This window comes from Mauremys mutica, chromosome 6 (genome assembly GCF_020497125.1).
Source record: "Mauremys mutica isolate MM-2020 ecotype Southern chromosome 6, ASM2049712v1, whole genome shotgun sequence".
Taxonomy (NCBI): Eukaryota; Metazoa; Chordata; order Testudines; family Geoemydidae; genus Mauremys; species Mauremys mutica.
Genome location: NC_059077.1, coordinates 45,375,593 through 45,388,537, shown reverse-complemented (window position 1 = coordinate 45,388,537; position 12,945 = coordinate 45,375,593). Strand labels below are relative to the sequence as shown.

Here is a 12,945-nt window from a genome sequence, read left to right as displayed (position 1 = left end):
GCCCCGGGGGGAAAGCCCCGAGCTGCTCCGCACCGCTGGGCGGGGCTGGGCGGGGCGGGCTCCCCCTGCCCCTCCCGAGGGGCACCAGGCGCGCAAAGTTACAGCGGGGCCGGAGCAGGCGAGGGACGGTGACCCCGCCTCCCGGCAGGGAGCGGCTCTGAGCCTGGGGCGGGGAGTTCCCGGGCCAGCCGCTGAGGAAGGCGCCGCAGAGCGGAGCAGCCCGGGCTGCGGCCGCAGCAGATGTTGGCAGCGGGGCTGCGGCTGGCGGGAGGCGCACCGGGCTCCCCCTCGCTGGCTGCGGGGCGGACTGAGCACCCCATGACGTGACGGGAAAGGAGGGGCGCCTCCGCCTCCTTCAGCCTGTCCGGCCAGCAGGAGCCAGAGGCACCAGCGCTGGGACATTTCACCAACAGCTGGAGCGGCCCGCAATCCAGCTGTGCCCGGACAGGCCGCGCCCCTCCCCGAGCCCCGGGACCTCCCCCCTGCCCCGAGCCGCGCCGCTGGGGCTTGGCTCCCTGGCGGCGGGGTCGGTTTGCAGCCAGCGAACGCTTTGCGCTCCACCTCGCGACGGGGGCTACTTCTTTATTTTTAAAGGGATTCGCTTTTGCACAGGGCTTATGATGCTGACAGGCACTGAGATAATGTGAATTGGCATCAAGCCTCCACTAACAGGCTGTTTCCTCTCCAGCTAAGCCCTAGGAGGACGTTGAAAGTTACGACAATGTGAAGTGTTGACTTGGGAAAGCAACCATTTCATGTGTGGAAACACGAGGTTGGGCTGACCAAGTCTTACCAAAACTGAGGCGAGGACTCACATAGGGCAAGGAGCTGTCCCACAAATTCTGAACATATTTTTTGGTGATTTTCAGGAGCTGCCTCTCCCCCACCCTCCCACATACACTTTGTAACCAGGCCCACTGACGGCAAAGGGCAGAATAGTCAATGGGCCCCCTAGAAAGGATGGGCGCGGAATCCCCTACAGTTGGACCCAGTGGAACTTTCGCTTCCTTCCAGTCTCCTACTGAAGGAACAAAATGGACACCATGTAGAATCAAGCACCTGGGTTTATTATGCACAGCACTGGCGGAGTGTCACTTTGTTTATTAGGCTCAAAGACACTGCCAACAATTGATTACAATGAATTATATGGGTGGAGGGAAATGACAGGGTAGGAGATCCCAAGCCCCTGGATAGGTCTAGCAGCAAGACAAGACAAGCACAGTAAGCCAATGGTTTAAAGATTATGTAATGTCTCTGCCCATGGTTTCAGGTTAACATGTAACGTAGTTAGTACATAGGTGTTTACCTTTAAACAATGTATAAAAGTATAAAATGTATATACATGTTGAATTCTGATTTGGGGTCCATAGGAATGAGGTAGCTCCTCTGTTTGTCCAACAGGTACATTCCTGGGGGTTAAAGCCAAAAGACATTGAAAAAGTACATGGCAATAGAAATTGTTTTTTTCAGGTTGCTCATTGTCATTCTAAAGGCAGACACTGGCATCTGGGAGAGAGGAGGGTGTACCAATGAGGAGGGAGGATGTCATATCTCATACTGACATGCTTGAACCTTTCCATGAACTCAAGGTTGATATGTGGGGAGGGCATGGCTCTCTTTTCCTGCTGAGGAGTGGACATAGACAAACACAGGGCCCCTTTCAATCCTTTGGTCTGTTTGCAGCTTCAGATAAAAGAGTACCAATTACTGCTCCCCATCTGAAGTTTTGCTGACCGTGCTTATTTTAGTAAAAAACAAGGATGTCTCTTGTTTGTTCTGCTTCTCTTAGCTAATATTATTCACTGTTTGGTAGGCCTTAGGCCTCTGGTCAAGCTCTGGACTTTGGACATAGCCTGTGTCAGGATTTTACATACACAGTACATGGATTTTTGGCCTTTCACCTACTGTCTATGTTTCTGTGGATCATTTTCTCTAATACACATTTAGTAACCTCTGAGATCCTAACTTACAACTCTTCCCCATGGGTATCCAGCTGCCTTTCCCATCCACCTGGGACTGGTGCAAACTTAAGAGCTGCTTCAGAATTCATTTGTTTCTCAGATACCTCTGTGTCTGGAACCTGCAATGCAATGTCTCAACACTGAAGAATTCCCTCTCCCATTCCTTCCCCAGCCAGAGGTAACCAGATGCCCTAGTAACCAGCCGAGATCTGCCCCCACCTTTAAAAAAAAAAAAAAAAAAAGTATTTCCAGACAACTGGTCCAAAAACTAGGAATGTATGCAAAGGTACCTGAGCATGCAGACACCATAACTCAGGTCTCAGTGGATTGCTATCACCATTTTACAGATAGGAAATTGAGACCCAGAGAGATTTAAGTGATTTACCCAAAGTGGCATTCTGTCCCCCCACCTCCTCTGAACCAGTCCACAAGCAGCCAGAGAATTCCCCTGCCATGGGTACTGCATAGTGCCATCATAGGCAGCCCTACACTGTCCCCACTGCACACTCCAGCTGTGGGAGGCAGGAAGTCTATGACAGAGAATTGAACTCAGAGCTCCTATTGCTGTACCCCCAGGACCATCCTTCATCTCTGTATAAAAATTCTTCCCAGAAATATGTATGAACTTCCAAGACATGACAATAAATACACTGAAAAGCAGTCAAGCAGTTCAACCAATTCCTAAAGCCTACAGCTAAAAGAACCCCAACACTGCATTTGTGGCACACAATTCGCGCACACAATCATTTACATATGCAACAATCTGAAAAGGAGGCCAAACTGAGTTTCCTTTAAAAATATAGCCCTTTATGCCTAAGTTTAGGGGACACTTAATATCATGTTCCCTAAAGGTTGGAGCAGCACTCTGGGGTCTCTCTCTGTCTGTGCCACTGATTCATTGGGTTTCCTTAGGCAAGTCATTTAATCTCTCTGAGCCAAATTCATTGTGACATTGTGTTCTAGCTAATCTCTCTCTGCCAATTTCCCATCCAGAACATGAAGGAAAATCCCAACTAAAAGTCTGGCTGAAACAAACAGAGGACTAATATACGGGAGATGCAGGGTCCCAACATTAACCAGTGACCTAAATAATTATTACATTTACCTACTGTGCACTCATGGGCTTTATCCTGTATAAACAGCTGTGGATGTATGAACATTTTCAGGATAATTCCTCAAGGCTTGTATGTCCCTCTTTGACATGTTACTCATGCACCAATTGAAGCTCTTTTTGGAGTGTTACATTCTCTTAAACAGAGGGAATGGTTGGGTCATTACACTATTTGAATCTATTTCCCTATGTTAAGTTCTCCTCACACCTTCTATGGGTCATCTCAATTATCACTTCAAAAGTTTTTTTTCTCCTGCTGATGATGGCTCATCTCAATTGATTAGACTCCTCCTGTTGGTATGCATACTTCCACCTTTTCATGTTCTCTGTATGTATAAATATCTCCTGTCTGTGTGTTCCATTCTATGCATCCGAAGAAGTGAGCTGTAGCTCACGAAAGCTTATGCTGAAATAAATTTGTTACGTCTACACTATGCGCATCAGAGAAGCTTTGAAAACGAGCTTCATCAATGGCCAGGGTACAGTGTGACTGCTGTGTTTGTTGATGAACACCCAACCCCCTTGATTGACTCAGTCTTCGAGTAGCTTACTTATGCAAATAAAGTCACTCTCATTTAAAAAGCATGAATTCTTTATTGATTCATTATAAAAAGAGGGAGAGAAGTAAGGGTGTGCTTTGGGAGGAGGAAAGGAGGGATGGAGAAGGCCATCTGTAATTTGAATTCCACTCATTCAGATGACCTCTTTCATTGCGTGTAACTTCCATAATATCCGAGAACATCTCATCTCGCGTCTTCTTTTTCCTCCGCCTTATCTGTGCTAGCCTTTGGGATGGAGGAGGGACGCTTGAAATATTTGCAGCTGCATGAGGGAGATAAATATTTAGAAAGATACATTTTACAGAACAATGGTTATACTCTTTCACAGTGAAAAGCACTATTCACTGATTTCTCGCATTTTTCATCTTAATAGTGCCTGCTTGCAGCTAGGTGCCACAAGTACTCCTGTTCTTTTTGCGGATACAGACTAACACTGCTGCTATTCTGAAACCTATTCTTATTCATAGATTCCAAGGCCAGAAGGGACCCTTGTGATCATCTAGAGAGTCAGACCTCCTGCATAACAAAGCCCCAGGACCTCTCCAAAATAATTCCCACCGCAGATCTTGATTTAGAAAATGGTCAGTGATGGAGCATCCACCAGGATTATTATTAGTAACCATAAATAAACCCCTGGTGAGACTCCATCACTGTTCCCTTTACAACAGTCCCCTTCCCAAACCCACACTGCCCTTCTCTTCCCTGGCGGACCCCAGACAAAGTCTGGCCAGCGCCTTTGCTGCAGATGTTGGACCAGCAGCTGCTGGATCCTAAGTCCGATCTCTAGTCCTGTGCCCGGCTCTGCCCACCTTTTCCCTTCGCAGCCCGGTTCCTCCGCCCCCGCTCCCCGAATTCCCGTGTCCATCTCTATGCCCCTAGCTCGGCTCCCCCGCTCTGTTCCCATCCTGGCGCCCCCTCACCGCTCACTCACATGGATGCAGAGTTTCACTCCTGGATATAAAGTTGCAGCGATTGTTGCTGCAGCCCGGCCGGCTCCTCCCCGTGGTGCAGCTGTGGGGTTCCTGCCCCCGACTCATCCTCCAGCTGCCCAGGGCCCCTCCTGCACCAGCGCTGTCCGGCAGGGTGCACAGAACCTCGGGCGGCCTGCAGAGCTGCCCTGCAGCCTGCAGCGGGCGCTGGGACTGGGGATTGCGCGCCTAGGAGCCCTGCGCCCTGCCCAGGTGATTTAAAGGGGTCTGGGCCTCGCCCGGCCCTTTTAAATTGCTCGGACCCCTGGGAAATTGCCCCCTCCCAGCAGCGGGCTTGTTTGTAACACTGAAACAAACAAGCAAAATTTAAGGACCCACCTACCCACCATATAATTTATGGACAGGCCCCAGCTCTAAGTATGAATTTGGGCAAAAGTGTAAATAATAATAAAAAAAATGTAGCTCACCCATGGGTTTTAGTTACACTTAGTTATTCTGTCTTTATTCCAATATTTTCCTCCATGGAAAAAGTGGCTTGTTTAAATATTTTATTCCACTTAATTGTTCATTACTTGAAACCATGGGAAAGGAAGCACATTCTCTTGCCTAATTTCCTGTCAGTTTCCTCTCTGCACAGCAAGTCTTACAACTGTTCTGAGGACAACATAGGACTACAGGGCCCCAGCTTGTATGCAACAAGCGAGTAGGGAATTTACTTATGAAAAGAACAGGGGTATGACTGGGGGGAAAGGAGTTACCTGATCTAATCTGTAATGAAAAAATAAGGGCCATGAATCAGTCCCCAGGAAATGTTGGTCTTTGAGCCAGGAGACACATTTTAAATTAATAAAATAACATTTTTTACAACATCTAAAGAATATGTGGAACTCACTGGCACAATATACTGTTGAGACAAATGCCTTGTCTAGACAGGACAGTATATGCAGTTTAAACGCCTTCTGATATAAACTGGAAAAGGTGCACTTATACTAGAATAACAGCACCCACATAGGTGGTTACACCTGTTAAACTATACATGTATAATTGGTGAAACTTTTCCAAGGCCAAAAACCTAGCATACAAAAAATACAAACACACACACACACACACAAAAAGCTTTAGAACCCCTTGCATACAGTCCCCTTTCAATTGCTGCACTGCTTTCCTTAAATCCACTGTATCAAATTTATTAGTATTATTTGTATTAGCAGAATGCCAAGTCATAAACCAGGACCCCATTGTGCTAAGGGTTTGGCAAACACAGAACAAAAAGACTGCCTCTCCCACAAGGAGCTTACAATTTTAGTATGAGACAACAGACAGCAGTTCTTATCCTTGTTTCCAAGGCCCTGAACAACTCTGTGGTAGCATAAATAAAGATCTCTTCTCTTATTGAATCCTCCATGTCCCTTCCTCTCCACCAACAGTCTCACTGGATTTTTTTTTAATTTAATAACTCAGTTCTTCACTGTTGAAATAAAAAAGGAGGGAGACACTACTTTCCAGATAAAGCTGAGGAACACTTGCTGAAATTATTTATACTTTGCTCTTAAAAATAAGAAACTGCTAGTGGGGCTATTGTTAATATACACATATGGACGTTTTCTGAGCAAGCAGTCAACCAAAGCACCTCTGTATATTTCAGCCAATAAACCTGGGTAAGAGAGAGGTAATCTGAGATACTTGGACCCCAAGTCCATTTAACAATAAGTAGATGAGGAACAGGAATTTAAACTGGACTATATGGGATCTGGAAGTTTATTACTAGCTGACTGGCTGCTGGACAGCCTACCTCACTCCAAGAAGAAGGCAAAATGGCATCAATCACTCCTTTTTGTTTCTATTTTTTCTTCCCTTAATTTCTTTCAATTGTTTAATTGTTAAGTTTTTCCTTCTGTCTCAAATTAGGACTTGAAAACCAGGGTGAAAAAAACACACAACTCTGTGACATAATTGTAACTGGTTCCTTCTTGTGATGCTGTCAGATTAGGTGCCAGCACCAGGGGCAGCTCTAGGAATTTTGCCGCCCCAAGCATGGCAGGCAGGCTGCCTTCTGCGGCTTGCCTGCAGACGGTCCGCTGGTCCCGCGGCTTCGGCGGACCTCCCACAGGTGTGCCTGCGAAGGCAACCTGCCTGCCGCCCTCGCGGTGCCGGCAGAGCGCCCCCCGCGGCTTGCCGCTCCAAGCACACGCTTGGCGTGCTGGGGCCCGGAGCCGCCCCTGGCCAGCCCATGCCAAGGCCCAAGGCCTCACAAAACACTGACAAATACATACCTGGGCACCAGTCTGGCTTATCTGCAGGATAGTAGAGTTAAAATAAAAATTAGTGTTATAAGAATGTGTTTAGTGTTTAGACTTAATAGAATCTTTGTAGGATGCTGCATGTGTTAATCCTACTTATAATATCTGTATCCCCGGCAAAGGATAAGATTTTGTCATGGAGGTCACAGAAGTCACAGATTCTGTGACTTTCAGAGACCTCTGTGACATTTTCCCTTCACCTTCAGCCCTCTGCAGCAGGCCCCACAGCTTTCAGCCACCGTGGGGCTCGGGCATCAGTCATCCCCTCAGCAACCCTCCCCCATTATTTATTGTAAAAGTAACAGACAGGTCGCAGGCTTCCATGACTTTTCGTAAATTGCCTGCATCCTGTCCATGACTTTTACTAAAAATAACCATGATAAAATCTCAACCTTACCCATGGTCTAAAGCAGGGGTGGGCAAACTACAGTCCGTGGGCCGCATGTGGCCTGTCAGACCTTTTGATCCGGCCCTCGAGCTCCATTGTCCTGCTCCGGCACTCCAGCCAGGGAGCGGGCTTGGGGGCTTGCCCCATTGCGCCCATCCAGTACTCCTACTGGGGAGCGGGGTTGGGGGCTTGCCCTGCTCCGGCGATCTGAGCTGCCTGCCCAGTGCTCCCACTGGGGAGCAGGGTTGGGCAAACTTTTTGTCCCGAGGGCCAAATCTGGGTATGGAAATTGTATGGCGGGCCACGAATGCTCATGAAATTAACAATTCAGAGATATTCAAATAAACTTCATATAATAAAGATACGTTTTAGTGGAAATAAACATAAAACCTTACTTACTATTATAAATATACCATCATAACAATGTATTACAATAATTAAACCAAACTTACCCCCTTTCCATGCCCTTTCTCTCTAGCCTGGATTTGTCAGGGGTCAATCATTGGAACTCATTCAGATTCACCAGCCCCCTGCTTTGAGAAATCTCCTCCCATGTAGGTGCTGACAGCCCATAACTTTGAAAACTGCCACTGAGCACTCCCATGCCAACAACTCTTTGTTTTATCCTGAACAATGGAAAATTAACACTACTAAAACATCAGAATCACCTAAGCCAACAAGTAGCAGGAAAGTGGGCTTGCACATTCCAGGCTCTGATGGCGCCTGAGGCACATTTGGGTTGTGGAGCCAGAGTAACATGCATGTCCTCAAGCCCATCATGCAAGTCCTGAACACATGGGAGTGCCAGGCGAGTGGAGCAGGGCAAGCCCTCTCCCTTGCTCCCCAGCTGGAGCGCCAGAGCAGGGTAGGCCCCTAACCCCACTTCCCAGCTGAAGCACCAGAGCGGGGCAATGAAGCTCGAGGGCCAGATCAAAAGGTCCGATGGGCCGGATGCGGCCCAAGAGCCTTAGGTTGCCCACCCGGGTCTAAAGTTATACTGAGTGTTTGCATTGTAAACCTCTGTAATTGTATAACTCACCAAACAGGAAAAGAAGCATTAATTAAAGTAAAGTGCTTATCCTGTACACAAGATGGCCCACTGAAGGCAAATGAGGCATTGTGTAGCACCAAAGGACACAGACAGACCTTGTTGACCGCATTCCTAACTCCCTCCAGGAAGGGGAGACCTGTCCATGATCTCATCCCATAAGCTTGGATTCTGGGGTGAAGGGGATAAAAAAATCCCTGACAAGGAGAAACTTGGTCTCTTTCTGCTGTCTGCATTCTGAGAGGCAAAGACTTCTAAACATACACAAGAGATCCTCATGCTGCTTGGCAGAGGTCAGCCCAAAAGGACATATAAAGCTGCTTATTATAGAAGTTTATAACACCTTTTTAAATCTAAGACTGTAACTCATTTGTGGGTTTATGTTTCTTGTTTTAATATTGTAAATAATTCTCATTTCTTTTTGTAGTTAATAAATATTTAGTTTATTACAGGATTCGTTACAGACATTGTCTCTTTGGTTTGAGATCTGGGTACAACTCACCTGGGGTAAGTGACTTATCTTTTGGGACCAGCAACCTGAATATTATTGTGATTTTTGGTGTAAAGTGATCATCTATCACATAATCCTTCTTGCGTGGGTGGCAAGATAGACTGGAATGCCCAAGGGGACTGTCTGTGACTCCATGGTAAGACTGTTGTAGTGCTTTAGGAGTTCACATTTGTTACTGGGTGGGTGAAATCTAATTATAGAACTTACAACCAGTGTGGGTTTTCTGCCCTGCTTTTTGACAGTCTGCCCTGAGGTTGGCACTCATGGTCATGAGCCACTGCAGACAGCGTGATGTTTGTATCTTTGTCTCATTCAAAATTCACTCTCCCTAGCTCCATTGCTCATTCAAACTGTACTTTTGCGGTAAAACTTGAACTCTTAGAGCAATTTCTAGAGGTGTTTGGGTGTCTAAAGATGCAGAGACATACCTGGTGGGATTTTCAAAAGTGTCTAGATGCCTAATACCTATAGGATTTAGGTGCTCAGATGCTTTTGAAAATCCCACTAGGCATCTGTCTGCATTGTTAGCCACATAAATACCCTTTAAAATCTGGCCTTTACTATCCCATGTCTCTTGATTTGCTCTGTTCTCTCTGGGTAAAATTCATCCCTGTGCAGAGGGCCAGTGCACCACTTCCTGCATAACCCTTGTGCTAGCCGTCTGCACTGTGTGCATTTTATTCTGTCCTTTTTGTTTCTTGTTCCATTGACACTTCTCCCTTGCTTCCCTTCCCTATGCAGTTCTTCCATAACCTATGACTTGTGTTATGCAGGAGGTCAGACTATCGTAGTAGTCCCCTTCTGGCCTTAAAATCTATTATTCTATATTTTATTGTCTGGTCCCCAGCTGCTTTCTTATGTTCCTGTCTCTCCCCCCCTATTCTTTTGTCAATCCCCTTTGCTTTCTTCCTCACTTATTTTCATCGCCCCTTTGCCTCCTTGACTCTTCCTGGCCCCTGAAATCTCTCCTTTTTTCCTTATATGAAATATTAACAGTGACCAGGGTATCAGCTGATTCCTCCTCTTGGAATTCTCCTTCTTGGCTCCTCTGCTCTGCATAGCATGAGATGTACATTCATTCAGAGCATAGGAGAGGAGAAGTCATTTACTAAATAAGACGAGTCAGCCAGTTGCTGAAAGCAGAAGGGTCAGGAGGACTAGCCCCTACTGTCTGTCACCTAGGGTGTAATGCACCACATTAGATTCCCACTAGAACAAGGGTCTGGTGATCCTGCATGTATTGCACAGTGTCCAGGATCAACCGTTCTTCTTTAGTATGTGATTGTAAAGGCTTACATTTTAATGTAAAACCATAGCTGGAATGAAAAGTAAAGCATTTTCAAAGACATCACCCTTCTCATGTCCTATTTCTTTAAGTTATGACAAGAGTATGGATTTGGAAAGTAGAAAACTAGGTTTACTAATGTTATTAATAGGTAGTTAGGCCAGATTAATTTCTTGCTGTCAAGCTAACACCTTAACTCTATTACTTGCTTAAAGTGCACATGTGAACACTGATAAAAAAAAATCAAAGAAAATTAAGCTTTTTTACGTTCACATACAGAATCAGTAAAAAAACAGCAGTTTACAAATACTTTGCATCCTTTTCCCCTCACCTATGAATCAGCGTGTGATCTAATATTTTTGTCACCACCTCTCAATCGCACTTTGATCATGTGCAATATTATATTATATTATTATACTGACTAAAATAAAGTGTTACTGTCAAGACCTTACAGTTTTTGTTAACAATTTTATTTAATACCTTATAACAAAGAAAACATTCAAAATAAACTGACAAGCAGTACAGTAGGTCTGATAGTCAAAGGTCATTTTTCAAATAAGATGGTAGCCTCCTCCAAACAAGACATGAACAATATTTGAATAAGCATTTATTTTAAACTGATTTTGCTTTCTATTCTTCTATTGTAGCAGCTAAGAAAAATGGTTTCTCTCTTTTCTGTGTGGAAACTGACCTTTATTAAATACCTACCACTCAAAAGCATTTAACTTTTTGGCTTCATGACAGTTTGTATTGTTTTAATCTTTAAAGCCTTATCAATCAATGACTACTAATGCATGACAGGGCACAGTATTAACACACTTCCCATTAGAAGCATCCCTCTCTTTCCCCTGTATCAAGTTCATGCCTTGATAGTCTCCTTTTGCCTAAGGCGGTATTCAACTCCCCTTCAAGACAGTAATTCACACCCCAATAACCATTACAGGCTGCCATGTTTTGGCATTAGTCTCTCACTCTGTCCCATTCTCTGGAATTAATAGTACTGGGTGTTACCTTTGCATTTTTTCTATTTCTTGTAATCCAGGGAGTGAAAGAGCAAGAATGCAGTTTGAATGCATATCACTTTTGTGGTAATAGTCAAATGTTATATAAATGGGGAAGACTCAGACGTTTTAAAATTAAAACAAATACAAATCCTCAGGAGGCTGGGGTAAATTTGGAAGCTGCTGTTAGATTAAAAAAAAAAGTTATTTTACCAGTAAATTACCTCATTGCACTTTCTGCCATGCACTAGTGCTTCCACTGTCATTTCATATTGAACACATCTGGTAATCAGAGAAACCCCACATTTGAGAACTTCAAATGGATAAAATTTTGCTTTTACCCACCCTGCTCCCATTCCCTTCCCCCACCGTCTAGAAATGTTTATACATTTCTAGGTCATGTAAAGCAAAGCAATTGGCTATTTTAAAAGCTGTTTATCTTAATTTTTGCTTAACAGAATTGCTTATATTGGTACATGGACCTTTGCAGTCATTTAGGGTGGCATGTGCTCAAGTAGACTGCCTCTAAAGTTAGTTGCAAATTGACTGTCAGTGATGCTTTTATCTGGACAAGTGAGGAAATATTCAGCCTTTGTATAAGCAGGTATAATGCCACTGATGTCAATGGAGCTGCACCCACCTATGCTAGGACTGAGTATGACCAGAGGTGAGTGCCAAATTTATAAAAAGACTTTGTTTGCCTCTACACTCCCTTGTCTCAACAGTGAAACAAAACATGAATTCAGCATTGACAATTATCTTCAGCTGCTGCAAATTAAGTTTCTTGTATTAAATCTAGATACTGAGTAATATTTTAGTATATCTGATTTACATTCAGACTACCAGGCTAAAGAAGCTATTTTAATGCTAGTAACAAGGCAATTTAATTCTAAAAAGTCAGTTTTACTCTTAACTGATGATGAAGAAAAAATGTTATAAATCAGAAGAGTTCTTAAAATCCAAAATTCTCACATTCCACATAGAACTTCCAATGCTGATCCATTATATGACATGGCAGAAGTTCTTCATTATTTATTAATACTATCTCATTTAACTGAAGAAAGCTTCTGGAGTTTTTTACGGAGTCAGACTGGAGGGACAATTCTGTTGGGGGAAAAAAAGCAAACGATTAAAAACACTATATTAAAATAAGGTGCAATTATTCCCACTATTATTTATATAGGATCATAGGTGTGAATGACTCTTTACAGACATATAAACTGCGACAGATCCCATGCCCAGGGATCTTACAATCTTAGGCCCCGATCTGCAATTTATAGTGAAGGCACATTGCTGCACCCATTGACTTCAGTGGGGCTGTGCATGGAGGCAGTAGTGCACCTGTACATAGTAAATTGCAGTGGATCAGGCCTAAGGCCCCAATACTTGTCACCTGAGTATGTGCAGGATTGGAACCTTCTTTAAAATGCATAAAGTAAAGGAGACTGGGTAACGGAGGGTAGAATTTGGCCTTATGAGGTTTAGTTTGCATTATTAAAAACAGTATCAATATCACATTATAAAAATTCAACCATGAAAGATGAAGCAAGGCAGCAGTTCAGCAGCAGTATGAAATTTGCTGTTCAAATCCGATAGTCAGTGAACTGAGGTCTTTGGAAAGCTGTATTTTTTTATTTACTGTTTTATTTATCTTTTTTTTTGTTAAATATATTTGCACGCAATATCACAGCTGCATGTCAGAATATTTTTGATGGGGCTTCTGGACACAACTATCACTGAAGGAGTAGGTCTTACAATAACAGCGCAGCTGAAAGTATTGAAAAGGGGCTGCACTCAAGCATAGCAGCTGCTAACCATGGCAGAGTTGTTACAGCTAGCAGTTGCTCTTAG

The 12,945-nt window shown here is 44.3% G+C and overlaps 1 protein-coding gene across 1 annotated transcript in view; it reads right to left on the bottom strand.

Annotated features, from left to right (window-relative positions):
- Positions 1–10,627: 10,627 nt before the first annotated feature.
- The window catches only part of ANKRD31 (ankyrin repeat domain 31), a 121,909-nt gene continuing 119,591 nt past the window's right edge, over positions 10,628–12,945 (bottom strand). The window contains 1 exon segment of the mRNA XM_045020100.1: positions 10,628–12,198. Coding sequence (XP_044876035.1) covers positions 12,047–12,198 — 152 coding nt within the window. The 3' untranslated portion in view covers positions 10,628–12,046.